General features: G+C 38.4%; 2 protein-coding genes and 1 pseudogene across 2 annotated transcripts; all 3 read right to left on the bottom strand.

The window, feature by feature from the left end:
• Window positions 1–6,918: 6,918 nt before the first annotated feature.
• LOC132107215 (trace amine-associated receptor 4-like) lies at window positions 6,919–7,492 on the bottom strand (annotated as a pseudogene).
• Window positions 7,493–10,567: 3,075 nt separating this feature from the next.
• LOC132107214 (trace amine-associated receptor 13c-like) lies at window positions 10,568–11,554 on the bottom strand. The gene has a single exon (XM_059513454.1). It carries the CDS (start codon window positions 11,552–11,554, stop codon window positions 10,568–10,570), a length of 987 nt encoding a protein of 328 aa, XP_059369437.1.
• Window positions 11,555–12,907: 1,353 nt separating this feature from the next.
• Window positions 12,908–13,894, bottom strand: LOC132107213 (trace amine-associated receptor 13c-like). The gene has a single exon (XM_059513453.1). It carries the CDS (start codon window positions 13,892–13,894, stop codon window positions 12,908–12,910), a length of 987 nt encoding a protein of 328 aa, XP_059369436.1.
• Window positions 13,895–14,570: the final 676 nt, after the last annotated feature.

The raw sequence follows: 14,570 nt of genomic DNA, 5'->3' as shown, positions 1-14,570 counted from the left end.
TGTCTAGGTGTTGCAGAACATAATGCAGTCCGATGTTTACTGCATCGTCCACAGACCTGTTTGCTCTGTAGGCAAACTGAAGAGGATCCAGCAAGGGTCCAGTGATGTCCTTCAGGTGGGCCAGCACCAGTTTTTCAAATGACTTCATGACTACAGACGTTAGAGCCACAGGCCTGTAGTCATTTAGTCCTGTAATTTTGGATTTCTTTGGGATGGGGATGGTGGTGGAGCGTTTGAAGCATGAAGGGACTTCGCACAGCTCCAGCGATCTGTTGAAGATCTTTGTGAAGATGGGGGCCAGCTGGTCAGCACAGGATTTCAGACAGGCTGGTGTAACACAATCTGGGCCTGGTGCTTTTTTCCTTTTCTGCTTCCTGAAGACCTGGCGCACCGCATCCTTGCTGATCTGTATTGCAGGTGTGGGGGAGAGGGGGGATGCAGGAGGTGTGAATGGTGAGAGCGCTTGATTGGAGAGGTGTTCAGGGTGGGTTGCAGGAGTTGTGAGTGGTGTGAACAGTTTGGAGAGGCATTCAGGGTTGGTTGCAGGAGTTGTGAATGGTGAGAGCGGTTGATTGGAGAGGTGATCAGGATGGGTTGCAGGAGTTGTGAGTGGTGTGAACAGTTGTTTAGAGAGGCATTCAGGGTTGGTTGCAGGAGTTGTGAATGGTGAGAGCGGTTGATTGGAGAGGTGATCAGGATGGGTTGCAGGAGCTGTGAATGGTGTGAACGTTTGTTTGGAGAGGCATTCAGGGTTGGTTGCAGGAGTTGTTATTGGTGTGAACGGTTGTGTGGAGAGGTGTTCAGGGCAGGTGATGGGTGTTCTTTCAAACCTGCAGTAAAACTCGTTCAGATCGTCTGCCAGTCGTTGATTTTCCACAGTGCTGGGGGGGTGGTGTCTTGTAATTGGTGATCTTCTTTAGGCTTTTCCACACTGATGCGGAGTCGTTCGAAGTGAACTGAGTCCTTATTTTTTCAGAATAATTCCTCTTTGCCACTTTGATCTCCTTTTCCAGTGTGTATTTAGCCTGTTTATACAAGACATTGTCCCCCTTCACGTAAGCATCTTCTTTGGCCTGACGGAGCTGTCTGAGTTTTGCAGTGAACCACGGTTTGTCATTGTTGTAATTTAGTTGAGTCTTGGTAGGAATACACATATCCTCACAGAAACTGATATATGATGTTACGGTCTCTGTGAGCTCGTCCAGATCGGTGGCAGCAGCTTCAAAAACACTCCAATCAGTGAGGTCAAAACAAGATTGTAAATCCTGCTCTGCTTCATTAGTCCATCTTTTTACAGTCCTTAATACAGGTTTAGCTGATTTTAGTTTCTGCCTGTAGGTCGGTATAAGATGAACCAGAAGGTGATCAGAATGTCCCAAAGCTGCTCGTGGAACAGAGTGAAATGCATCCTTTATTGTTGTGTAACAGTGATCCAATATATTACTGTCTCTTGTGGGACAAGTAACATGCTGTCTGTATTTTGGCAGTTCATGGGAGAGATTGGCTTTATTAAAGTCCCCAAGAATGATTAAAACAGAGTCTGGGTGTTGTTGTTCTGTCTCTGTGATCTGCTCAGCGAGTTTCTGTAAAGCTGAGCTCACGTGCGCTTGAGGAGGGATGTAAACACTAACCAGAATGAACGAATGAAACTCCCGCGGCGAATAGAACGGCTTGCAGTTAATGAAGAGCGTTTCGAGATTTGAGCAGCACGTCTTCTTTAACACAGTTACATCTGTACACCACCGTTCATTGATGTAAAAGCATGTCCCGCCGCCGCGCGATTTCCCCGTTGATTCTGCGTCGCGATCCGCTCTAAACAGCTGAAAGTCTGGCAGATGGAGCGCGCTGTCCGGTATGGTGTCATTCAGCCAAGTTTCCGTGAAACACAGAGCAGCAGAGTGGGAGAAATCTTTATTTGTCCGAGAGAGCAGAAGCAGTTCGTCCGTTTTGTTGGGTAGAGAGCGGAGATTTGCCAGATGGATGCTAGGCAACGGCGTTCGAAATCCGCGTTTTCTGAGTCTCACGAGCGCTCCCGCTCGCTTTCCCCGCCTGCGCGTCCTCTTGAAGCGTGTGATCAGGGCAGCCGCTCCGCCGACAAGAATGTCCAGCAAAACATCAGAATAGTCGAAAACCGGTGAAATATCGGGAGATGTGTGTTGCCGAATATCCAGCAATTCGTCCCTGGTGAAACTGATTGCAGGAATATAACTAAAGACAGGACAAACTAACAAAAACACAAAAACAACTGCAGAGCACGTCACGGAGGCAGCCATCCTGTATCGGCGCCACTCAGAGTCGCCACTCAGAGTATATAAAAACTGTTGAAAATAAAACAAACAAAGAAAAAGGCAATCGCTATAATTTCTGCCTCCATCAGCTGACAGGTGCGTCAGAGCACGTCACGAGAGAGCACCAGAATTAAAATATACTAGCTTTCATTTACTTTTTTTTTTTTTTGGTGGATCGTACATCTGTTTGTGATACTGTATGCTGCAAAACTATGTAGTTTTTTTTTACTACCAAGACACAGTTTCTTAGCATGAGTTATTCCAAAACGGACACAAACAGTTCTGTCGCTGAAGAACTGAAACGTAAACAAAGGAATTATGATCCATATTACAACGTTATTGCTTTCGTCAGCACCAAATTCTGGGCCCTGTATACTCTCAATGTTAGTGGGCCCCCTATAGTGTACATGCCATTGTACGATGCGGGTTAGCAAAATGAAAATTCAATTTTGAATGAATTTTTTTTTTATTATTTGAATATAAACAAGTATAAATAGTGTTTAAATCTATAATCAAATCAGATTATAGTAATGACTGGTTCTTTCATTCACCATCTGAATTGATGCATTTGGGATACTTGTGCTCAAATACCTTTAAACCTTAGGCTACATCGGTTTCGTTTGTGTACTAACATTTTGATCCATGATACTGAGGCAAGTTTTAAATTAAAAACATTTATTTTTGAACAAATAAGCTAAGCCTGCCATAATGAAAAAAAAATGTAAACTATAAAGGAATAACCTTTCAGTTTTGTAAATTCCCATTAATTCCCTTATATTCCTGTTAACTCCCATGTAAATTTTCCAACTTTGAAAATTCCCAGAATTTTGCAACCCTATTCATTGGCTTTGATAACATCATGAATTTATTGAGCATTGACTATAGCTTTTAAGCACAGCACTGTTTGTTTCTTAAACTGGTTAATGTTGGCACTGGTTAATAATGCCCTGGCCCATAATTTACTTACAGCAACAAGCAGCCTGGTTGACAAACTAAGGCCCTGTCCACACGGACACGGGTATTTTTATAACCGTGACTTTTTTTACGCGGTTCGGCCTTTCGTCCACACGAAAACGCTGCTTCAGGGCGAAACCGAACATTTTTGAAAACTACGGCCAGGGTGAGCATTTTCAGAAACGCCGGTTGCAGTGTTGTCGTGTGGACAGTATAACCGTGGTTTTTGCCTTGCGACGTCAGAGTGTGCGCCGTTATCCGCTGTGTTTTTCGTCAGATTGTGGGCTGCTTACTGCTTCTGATTGGCCAAGGTGACTTTACAATTTGGGTTATATCGCCGCCTGCTGGTGTGGCATGCTCTTGACAGCGCTTGATAGCACGTTTTTGCGTTTTCATGTGGACGGGATTTTTTTTTAAACGCAGGAGGAAAAACTCAGGTTATAAAAATACCCGTGTCCGTGTGGACTAGGCCTAAGCTAAAGATTTAACATTAGCAATAGCATACATACATTAGCAGCAGCTGTCTGGAGTTGACTACGTTAACTTTAATTGGATGTAGGTGCATAACAAGCAAACTCAGTTCACCTTTTGGAAAGAAAGCAGTCATAAGCTGCTTCCCCTCATTCTGCCTCCTTTCTTTTTCCTTCCTTCCTGTCTTTCTTTTTTTTTTTTTTGAAAGCCCGATTTGGGCTTTTTTTTGCGCAGCATGATCAGGCTCCCAGGCTCTAGACCGCTCAAGACTCACTGCATTACTTGTTTGCCGCCGGCTGCCGTCTATGGGCGGACTTAACCATTTTTTGGGGGGGGGGGGTCCAGAGTGTCTGGCACTGAGTTCATTCTCTCAGTTGGTGTTAACAATATATTTTGAAATTAATAATGACATCAATTGGAGGGCCCAATTAATTCGTATTAGGCTACAAGAAATGGGATTTCAAAGGGCCCTCTCCCTAGACGGGGCCCTGGGTAGTCTGGTCCACTTTTCCCCCCACTACCACCCCCGTGGCTTTCGTTGGACTAAATGTGCTCCATGAGATGTCATTCAGTAGACCCTTACCTTTCTAACTAAACCGGGATTTACAGCTGTGGATGTGTTTATGACTCGTTATTACGACGAATCTGGTATGTACTGCGTTTCCATTATTCATGTTTTTATGTGTACTGCTTACACAAATCTAGCAAATACATTCTTTATAAGCTTTCCATTGAAAAACAGCGATCTGTCGTCGATGCTTGAGGCCTAGATCTTTATAATGATACATAGTTTGTCAAAATTAAATTGGTCCTGTTTCATTTAATCTATTCGTAAACACTGACACGTGCGAGTTGAGAGGTGTTGAGGACACGGGCGTCGGGTGCAGGTTAACAGTCTTTTACTAAAGGAGTTGGTAGAGGGTCTAATAGACAAGTTGAAAATTTGGATTTATTTATCAGACGCACATCTCTGAAGTAGTGTAGAGGTAGAGAAAACAGTAAGGAGGTGCGTGAGAGAAAGATTGACAGGAGTCATGGTGGAAAGTACTATAAGTAATTGCTGATTTACTTTTTTAACCTTAGACTCAAAAAAGTCATAATACGATCACATAAGTCAGTGGAATACAAGATGGCAAAGAATCAGGAGGTCACAGAATATTGTTTACCACTGACGAAAAAGGAACCTGGAGTTCCCATAACTCCAATTATGTTAGAATACTAATATGATTTAGCTTTAGACGGTGCATTTTTGTAGTTTTGAATATTTTCAGTATACATTTCTTTATGAATAGTAAGGCCAGACTTGATGAACAATCATTAAGTTCAGTGATAAATTTATTCAGTCACTTAGAGGATGGATTAGCTGTAGTATCACAGTGAGAATTATCCAGTGCAGGATTTAAGACAGCATTAAAATCACCACCCATCACTAAAGGACAATCAATCTGCTCAAATAATATATTGGAAATATTTGTGAAAAATGCACTGTCATTGTGCTAACCAGGGCTAACCTATCATTATGTATTTTGCAGCATAAACAGCAAAACAATTCTACCTTCATCATCATTTCCAGGATGTTCAATAGTTAAATGTATCCTCCTATAAACTAAGATAAGCACCCCTTTCATTTTATTATGAGCACAAGAGAAGGCTGGCAGTTTGTAATACTTTTGAAAATTTTGAAAATGTGCCACATCACATTGTTTAAATGGGACTCAGAGCACAGGAAATCTATTTAATGTGCAAATATTCTAACATACGTACACTTAATAGGAGAATTAAGGCCATTCACATTCAATGACAAAATATTCAGAACCTCTAATGTGTGCTCGCAACGCAAGACATATCCCCAAGAAGTCCCACTGAGCCAAAAGCTTAGAGATCGAACCTACTCTCCATTAGATTAAAATTTTTTTAATAATAAATAAATAAATAAGACATTATTATTTACCAGTCAGTGGACAAGCGCACAGGATGGGGCAATATTCCAAAAAGAAATTAACTAGTGTTACTTGCCTTCCCGCTGCTTTGTAGGGCTACAGTATATGTCTTCAGTGACAGTGAAGTAACAAAATCCTCTGCCTTTTGAGGAGAGTCAAACATCATCAGCTCATCTTTGTGCTGTATATTTACTGCCGGATAGGTGAGAAATGGCTGGAGATTGACTGCTGTCATTTGTATATTCAGATGTAGCTCATGGAGTGCTGGGGACAGTACAGAGTCTATTACTTCTCTTACAGTCAAAGCCACAACCGAATCAAGTGTACTCTGTTGCTCTTTGAGTGCTAACTTGATACCGTTAGATATAGCAGCGTCAAGATCCTCTCTGGAAAAGGTGTAATCTTTGATTCTTTTCTTTATTGGTGATTGTTCAATCTCTCTTTTGAGAATGTCCTCGACTGCTGGGGTATTCATAGTGGGCTATAGATAAAGATTGGTTCAAAAATTACTGGCAGGATATATACAATTTAAAAAAAAAATGGAGCAGAGCGAAATACTATGCATGCATTGCGGCCAAATGGTCAAGTGTTCTTTATGATTTATTATTATTAAAAGTTCTATGCAAAAGTAACAGTTTTATTCAGACTCATATTCTTAAGAATGATATGATGATAAATGGTTTCTTTTTTTGAGAGCTTTTTTTTTAACTGTTAAAAAATCTTTTCAGAGCCACTTCATTATTGAACTTTTGGAGCTCCACCATCCAACTACAAAGACCATCAACACACACTCAACAGGTAGGCTACGTGATAGCTTTCTAAAAATATCTATACATTTTAACTTTCAAATTATAACTGGTATTCTATCAGTCATGTCTTTATTCTCTTTAAAGTTTTTAATCAGAAGATACAAGCGTGACCAGGTTTGGTTCAGCTGAGGATACTTCCCTTAATCATCTGGATCTTAATCAGGAAATTTAAACCAAACAAACTCCTAAAAAATGAATGCTTTTCTAATAGGAAACGTAATTTAAATCGAGACGTGGATGTAAATCCACTGAAATGTGTTCAAAAGAGTTTAATGTATTAAAAGCTATTTATAATGTAAATTTCACAAAAAGGGGCAGATTATAGTGCAAACCCTGCATGCGTGCCCCTCTTTTCCATCAGATTACTAAAAATATTAAGACAGCTTCCAGAAAACACATTTTCAAAAGCATATATGAAATTAATTGTGATGTATGAAATAAGTGTGAGATCAGTATTCATTCAAATATTAATGTGTTAGAATGCTTGATTCCACAGATATAAGTGGATATGAGAATCTTAACAGCCTTCTGAAAACAAGGGTAGAATAATCCATAAATCAAGGGGTTACAAGTCGAGTTGAAATATGCAAACCAAAACAAAGCATCAAAAACAACTGCTGGGGTCCAAAAATTGAACAAAGTGTCTAGAACAGACGCAGTAAAAAAAAAGGCAGCCAGCAGAACAAAAAAAAACACCAATGACAATGGCCAGAGTTTTAGCTGCTTTTCTCTCTCTGTGAGCAGAGCTTTGGCTCTTCATCCCTCCATTCACTCTTTCTGACATAACCTTTGCATGTTTTTGTGCAACATAGAAGATATTTACATACAGAGAGCTCATGATCATCCCTGGAAGGAAGAATACAAGAACTGGAGATATAATACTCCACTCCTTGTTAAAAACCACAACACAATTTCCCACACAATAACTCTGCAATATGACCATCTCTATTCCAACTGCACTTATTCCTGTGAAACACAATGAAAATGAACACACAAATGAAAACAGCCATATGAAAGTAATAAAAACATTCACAGTGTTGAATGTTCAAATGGATACCTGGACAATTTTCAATCTGGTTTTCAACCACATCACAGCACAGAGACAGCACTCATTAAGATAATAAATGATATTCGTTAAATTGTGACTTTGGCAAAATATCGGTGCTGGTATTGCTAGATCTCAGTGCTGCGTTTGACACTGTCGATCATAACATACTACTAGAGAGACTGGAAAACTGGGTCGGGCTTTCTGGGATGGTACTCAAATGGTTCAGGTCATACTTAGAAGGGAGAGGTTATTATGTGAGTCTAGGAGAGCATAAGTCTAAGTGGACGTCCATGACATGCAGAGTCCCACAAGGGTCAATTCTTGCACCGCTCTTGTTTAGCCTGTATATGCTTCCCCTAAGTCAAATAATGAGAAAGAACCAAATTGCCTATCAAAGCTATGCTGATGATACACAGATTTACCTAGCCTTATCTCCAAATGACTACAGCCCAATTGACTCCCTCTGCCAATGCATTGATGAAATTAATAGTTGAATGTGCCAGAACTTTCTTCAGTTAAACAAGGAAAAAACTGAAGTCATTGCATTTGGAAACAAAGATGAAGTGTTCAAGGTGAATGCATACCTTAACTCTAGGGGTCAAACAACTAAAAATCAAGTCAGGAATCTTGGTGTGATTCTGGAGACAGACCTTAGTTTCAATAGTCATGTCAAAGCAGTAACTAAATCAGCATACTATCATTTAAAAAACATTGCAAGAATTAGATCTTTTGTTTCCAGCCAAGACTTGGAGAAACTTGTTCATGCCTTCATCACCAGCAGGGTGGACTATTGTAATGGGCTCCTCACCTCATCCAGAACGCTGCTGCCAGGATTCTGACTAGAACCAGAAAATCTGAGCATATCACACCAGTCCTCAGGTCCTTACACTGGCTTCTAGTTACATTTAGGATTGATTTTAAAGTACTTTTACTCGTATATAAGTCACTAAATGACCTAGGACCGAAATATATTGCAGATATGCTCACTGAATATAAACCTAACAGAGCACTCAGATCATTAGGATCGAGTCAGTTAGAAATACCAAGGGTTCACACAAAACAAGGGGAGTCCTCCTTTAGATACTATGCCACCCGCAGTTAGAATCAGCTTCCAGAAGAGATCAGATGTGCTAAAACACTAGTCACATTTAAATCTAGACTTAAAACTCATCTGTTTAGCTGTGCATTTATTGAATGAGCACTGTGCAATGTCCGAACTGATTGCAATATATATTTTCACTGTTTTTTTTATTTTATTTTATGTAAAATCATTTTCTTACTGTTTTAAATTCATTTTAAATAAGTACAGTTTTAATAATTGTAAAAGTTTTCAAATTGCTTGTTTTATACTTGTTATTATTTTTCTTCATTACTATTTTACGTCCTTTTATGTAAAGCACTTTGAATTACCATTGTGTACGAAATGTGCTATATAAATAAACTTGCCTTGCCTTGCCTAAATTGACCTGTTTCCCTTACATGGGCATAGTTTAAATGCCACGGCCTACCTGAGCATTGTTTCTGACCATGTCCATCCCTTTATGATCAGCATGTACCCATCCTCTGATGGCTACTTCCAGCAGGATAATGCACATGTCACAAAGCTCGAATCATTTCAAATTGGTTTCTTGAACATGACAATGAGTTCACTGTACTAAAGTGGTCCCCACAGTCACAAGATCTCAACCCAATAGAGCATCTTTGGGATGTGGTGACACAGGAGATTCGTGCCCTAGATGTGATCCCACAAATCTCCATCAACTGCAAGATGCTATCCTATCAGTATGGGCCAACATTTCCAAAGAATGCTTTCAGCACCTTGTTGAATCCATGCCACGTAGAATTAAGGCAGTTCTGAAGGCGAAAGGGGGTCAAACACAGTATTAGTATGGTGTTCCTAATAATCCTTTATATATACTGTATATGTGTGTGAGCTGTTTGGAGATGTGAGTTCCTCACTGATTATTTGTGTCCTTGTTTTACTTATTTATTTTTTAGGATTTTATTTGGGAGTGTTGTCCATTATTTCACCTCCCTGAAGATGGCAACTCTAACAAAGAGTAACACTGCTCTATTGAAACAACTCTCCAATATTTTAAATTTGGACTGCAGTACTAATTTCAACCTCTAAGAGAAAAGAATCTTAATTTTAAATTAGTCTCATGCACTTATCTCAAAAATATAAGGCGTTGAGAAGAAAACAGATTGAACAGACAGACAAGCGTAGGAGGTGAATGAATTTAATATGACCCTCTCCATCACTCAAATGCTAAACTTTTCTTTCTTTTAAAACATTTCTGTTCTGTCCTTCTGCCACTTTACAATAGAAATGACTGCATCAGAAGTTTGGTTGATCTCAGATAGACTTTGTGATTAGACAACATTGCTATCCCACTCAGATTGATGCTTTTTTGTTGAAATAATAAAAAAAAAAATATGACAATGCAAGATGTAAAAAAATGTGGCTATTGGTTGAATTTGCATTAGGCTTATTTTTGCTATAGAAACTGGACTGACTGCATTAGGTGTCCTGCACTCTGCTCAGGGGCAAATGTGTAAATAAGGACCATTATAAGTTTTTACACTTAGATTCCCTTTGGCTTTATTTGATTCACAAACAGAAACGACTCTTATGAGTAGGCACTTTTAATTAACTGGTCAGTATTACCAGAGTTTTTGGTTTGAATGACTTTAACAAGTGATTTAAAGAAATATTAAAGGCTTTGAATGTGTCAGAGCTTTAAATGTGATTATGTAACTTAATTACTGAAATGAGAACATAGTCTTACAACATAGATATAGTACAACATTTAAACACATATAAGGTTTTCTTTACCATAGGTTTTGCTATTTTATCATATTACAGAGGGGAGACTTGAGCCTTTACAGATTGGCTATATCTCAATATAATATAATATATATATATATGTATATATATATATATCTCAATATATATATATATATATATAGAGAGAGAGAGAGAGATATCTCAAGACAATATAAAAAAGAAACAACAGGAAAAATAGAGAGGAAGCATTGTATCTTACATTCAATGAGTTACAGCACATTCATCAGGGATGAGTCTTTATTGAACACTTTAAATGTGAAAATTAATTTTAAGCTTTTCTGAAACCAGGAATAGAATAAAGCATAAATGATGGGATTAATGGTGGAGTTCAGGAAGAAAAATATTACAGCAACATTTCTGACATAAAACAAATCAACATTACTGTATGGAATCACTAAAGAACAAATATAATACGGCAGTAAACACAGAAGAAACACAATGACCAGAATCCCCAGCAGTATCGCAGCTTTTCGCTCTGATTTGTCACTGACTCTGTTTTTGGAGGATCCTGTGCTGTTGTGAACCTGAAGGGCTCTTATAGCAGTCGCATGTCTTTTAGCAATGATAAAAACATGAGTGTATAATATTATAATGAGTGTACATGGCATAAGAAGCACAATCAGAAGATCAATGAGAGATGAAACTCCATCCATAAAATAAACACATGTTCCTGGACACATGAGATTAGTGAAGTTTCCATTAACAAACAGAAGAGTGAAGTTATAAATGAGTGAAAACAGCCAGTTAAATAAAGTCGTTATGCAGATCACAGTAAGTGAGATTTTCTCTGAGTAAAGAAAAGGAGAACTTAAAGCCAAAAAACGATCAACTGCTATCAGAGCCACAGTGTGAACAGACACACTTGTTGCTTGAAAAGTCACAAAATTGAAAACTGAACACATCACTCGTCCAGAGGTCCAACATGACTCAATGAGCCGAAACAAATAAAGAGGCATCACAAAAATTCCAACCAGGAGATCAGACACAGCCAAAGAGAGGATGAGGATGTTAGCAGGCGTGTGGAGCTGCTTGAAGTGACTAACAGAGATGATGACCAGCAGGTTTCCACACACGGTCAGCAGAGACACAGCTGCTGCGGCCACATACAGAATCACATAGACAGATAAAGAAACAGATATCTCTGGACACGAATCTTCCTGACAGACATCACTTTGGTTCACTGCTGTTATGTTCATTTTAAAGTATTTGGAAGAATCATCCAAAAAGAGTATTTGTCCATTTGACCCAAGTCATATGAAGTGCGATATAAAGACGTCTGAAGATGCTGTTTGAATGAAACACAATCATCACTCCTTTAGGCTCCACAATAAAGATGAGCTTCAACTCAAATTGCCTTTTATACACTTGACATATTGACTCTTTCCAAGACCAGCAGCATCAAGGGAGAAAAACATACAGCTGGGAGATCAACTGATTTAGAAAAGTGTCACACAGAACTTATACAAAAACATCTGAAATGTAAAAATCAGTAACATCTCATCATAAATGCTAATGCACATAATCATCTCTTTTTTCAAAGATCCCTTTGAATATACAGTATGCGAAACTCATTTTTAATAGGATACACTTTGCTATCACATTAGGCACAAGGAAGGGTTCATAAATGGCATGGAAGCAGCATGAATAACAGTTTAAGTCAAATGACAATGCCAACAGGAAAGATGTACATTTGGATCTGCGTCTATATTACACAAATGGATACTTTATTTAAATTATTTAAATGGTAACATCACATAGCACCTACTTTGATAGTAGGCAATTATTTTTTGTCAAGTAGCTTGCTAAGCCAGTTGTTTAGTGCTATTGGTATAACTGGAACAACTAAGTGATTTTACAAAAGTATTCATTATTTCTGAGTTACAAAAATAAAAAAAACATGACAAAACAGCTCTCTGTATGCCTTACACATAGCCAGCAAATCAGAGGTTTAAAATACCATAGAGTGTACTCTTAGGCGTATAAATTTAGTTTATCATGCTTTAATGTCCTGATATTGGTGATCTTTACACACAAAGAAATTGCTGCAGGTTGCCAAGTCTCGTAACAAAACCAGTCCAATTGTTTCTCAAAATAGCCCTTTCGCTTTCCAGGGGAAAATGGCTTTCAAAATCACATTCAAAGGGGTCACATCTTAATCAAAATTATGTTCCAGGACAGGTGGCTTTCGTTTCAGCCCGCATTAACAGTATAAAAGTCTCCATCCATTAAGGTTTACAATTTTATCATAGTTTTAAAATATTTAATTACGTGGAAACTAGCTGTCCCACTGAGGAACTGTCACAAGGATTTTATCTCAGTCTCAGTATATGAACTGCATTTGGACTGTAATGGTGAAAATATTCAATATCTATTTTGTAGTCAAGACTTTAAAAGTTGTGTACATTGTACTTCAAAAAATTCAATATTCTGGCATTATCCCTTTTATACAGTCATGTTTAATGTAACAAAATTATGAAAAATGCTGAATGTACATCTGAAAAATAAACTAAACAAAAAGAGGGAAAACATTCTGTATTACATTCAATGACTTAGAGCACATTCATCAGGGATGAGTCTTTATTAAACACTGTAAATGTGAAAATTAATTTTAAGCTTTTCTGAAACCAGGGATAGAATAAAGCATAAATGATGGGATTAATGGTGGAGTTCAGGAAGAAAAATATTACAGCAACATTTCTGACATAAAACAAGTCAACATTACTGTATGGAATCACTAAAGAACTAATATAATACGGCAGTAAACACATAAGAAACACAATGACCAGAATCCCCAGCAGTATCGCAGCTTTTCGCTCTGATTTGTCACTGACTCTGTTTCTGGAGGATCCTGTGCTGTTGTGAACCTGAAGGGCTCTTATAGCAGTCGCATGTCTTTTAGCAATGATAAAAACATGAGTGTATAATATTATAATGAGTGTACATGGCATAAGAAACACAATCAGAAGATCAATGATAGATGAAACTCCATCTACACTAGAAACACACACTCCTGGACACATTACATCAGTGAAGTTTCCATTAACAAAGAGAATAATGATATTATAAAAGAGTGAAAACAGCCAGTTAAATAAAGTCACTATGCAGATTAAAGTGGGTGAGATTTTCTCTGAGTAAAAAAAAGGAGAACTTAAAGCCAAAAAACGATCAACTGCTATCAGAGCCACAGTGTGAACAGACACACTTGTTGCTTGAAAATCCACAAATTTTAAAATCGAACACATCACTGGTCCAGAAGTCCAACATGACTCAATGAGGCAAGACAGATAAAGAGGCATCACAAAAACTCCAACCAAGAGATCAGACACAGCCAAAGAGAGGATGAGGATGTTAGCAGGCGTGTGGAGCTGCTTGAAGTGACTAACAGAGATGATGACCAGCAGGTTTCCACACACGGTCAGCAGAGACACAGCTGCTGCGGCCACATACAGAATCACATAGACAGATAAAGAAACAGATCTCTCTGGACACGAATCTACCTGACAGACATCACTTTGGTTCACTGCTGTTACGTTCATTGTATCAAGTATTTGGAAGAATCATCCAAACAGAGTATTTGTCCATTTGACCCAAGTCATATGAAGTGCGACATAAAGACCTCTGAAGATGCTGTTGGACTGAAACACTATCATCAGTCCTGGAGGCTACACAATAAACATGGGCTTCAATTCAGATTGCCTTTTATACACTTGACATGTTGACTCTTTGCAAGATCAGCAGCATCAAGGGAGAAAAGCATTCAGCTGGGAGATCAAATGATTTAGAAAACTGTCACACAGAGCTTATACAAAAGTAACATTTCATTATACAAACCAAAAAAGTTGGGACACTGTACAAATTGTGAGTAAAAAAGGAGTGCAATAATTTACAAATCTCATAAATTTGTATTGTACTCACAATAGAATACAGATAACATATCAAATGTTGAAACTGAGACATTTTGAAATGTCATGCCAAACATTGGCTCATTTTGGATTTCATGAGAGCTACACATTCCAAAAAAGTTGGGACAACTAGCAATATGAGGCCAGAAAAGTTAAATGTACATATAAGGAACAGCTGCAGGACCAATTTGCAACTTATTAGGTCAATTGGCAACATGATTGGGTATAAAAAGAGCCTCTCAGAGTGACAGTGTCTCTCAGAAGTCAAGATCTGTGTCTCTCAGAAGAAGATGCAACAAAGAAGTCCTAA

Source organism: Carassius carassius, chromosome 27, assembly GCF_963082965.1.
Source record: "Carassius carassius chromosome 27, fCarCar2.1, whole genome shotgun sequence".
Taxonomy (NCBI): Eukaryota; Metazoa; Chordata; class Actinopteri; order Cypriniformes; family Cyprinidae; genus Carassius; species Carassius carassius.
This window is presented reverse-complemented; position numbering and strand designations above follow the sequence as displayed.

Excerpts from the sequence above, each read along its gene's own strand:
- LOC132107214 (XM_059513454.1), bottom strand. The coding sequence starts at position 11,554 with ATGAACATAACAGCAGTGAACCAAAGTGATGTCTGTCAGGAAGATTCG.
- LOC132107213 (XM_059513453.1), bottom strand. The coding sequence starts at position 13,894 with ATGAACGTAACAGCAGTGAACCAAAGTGATGTCTGTCAGGTAGATTCG.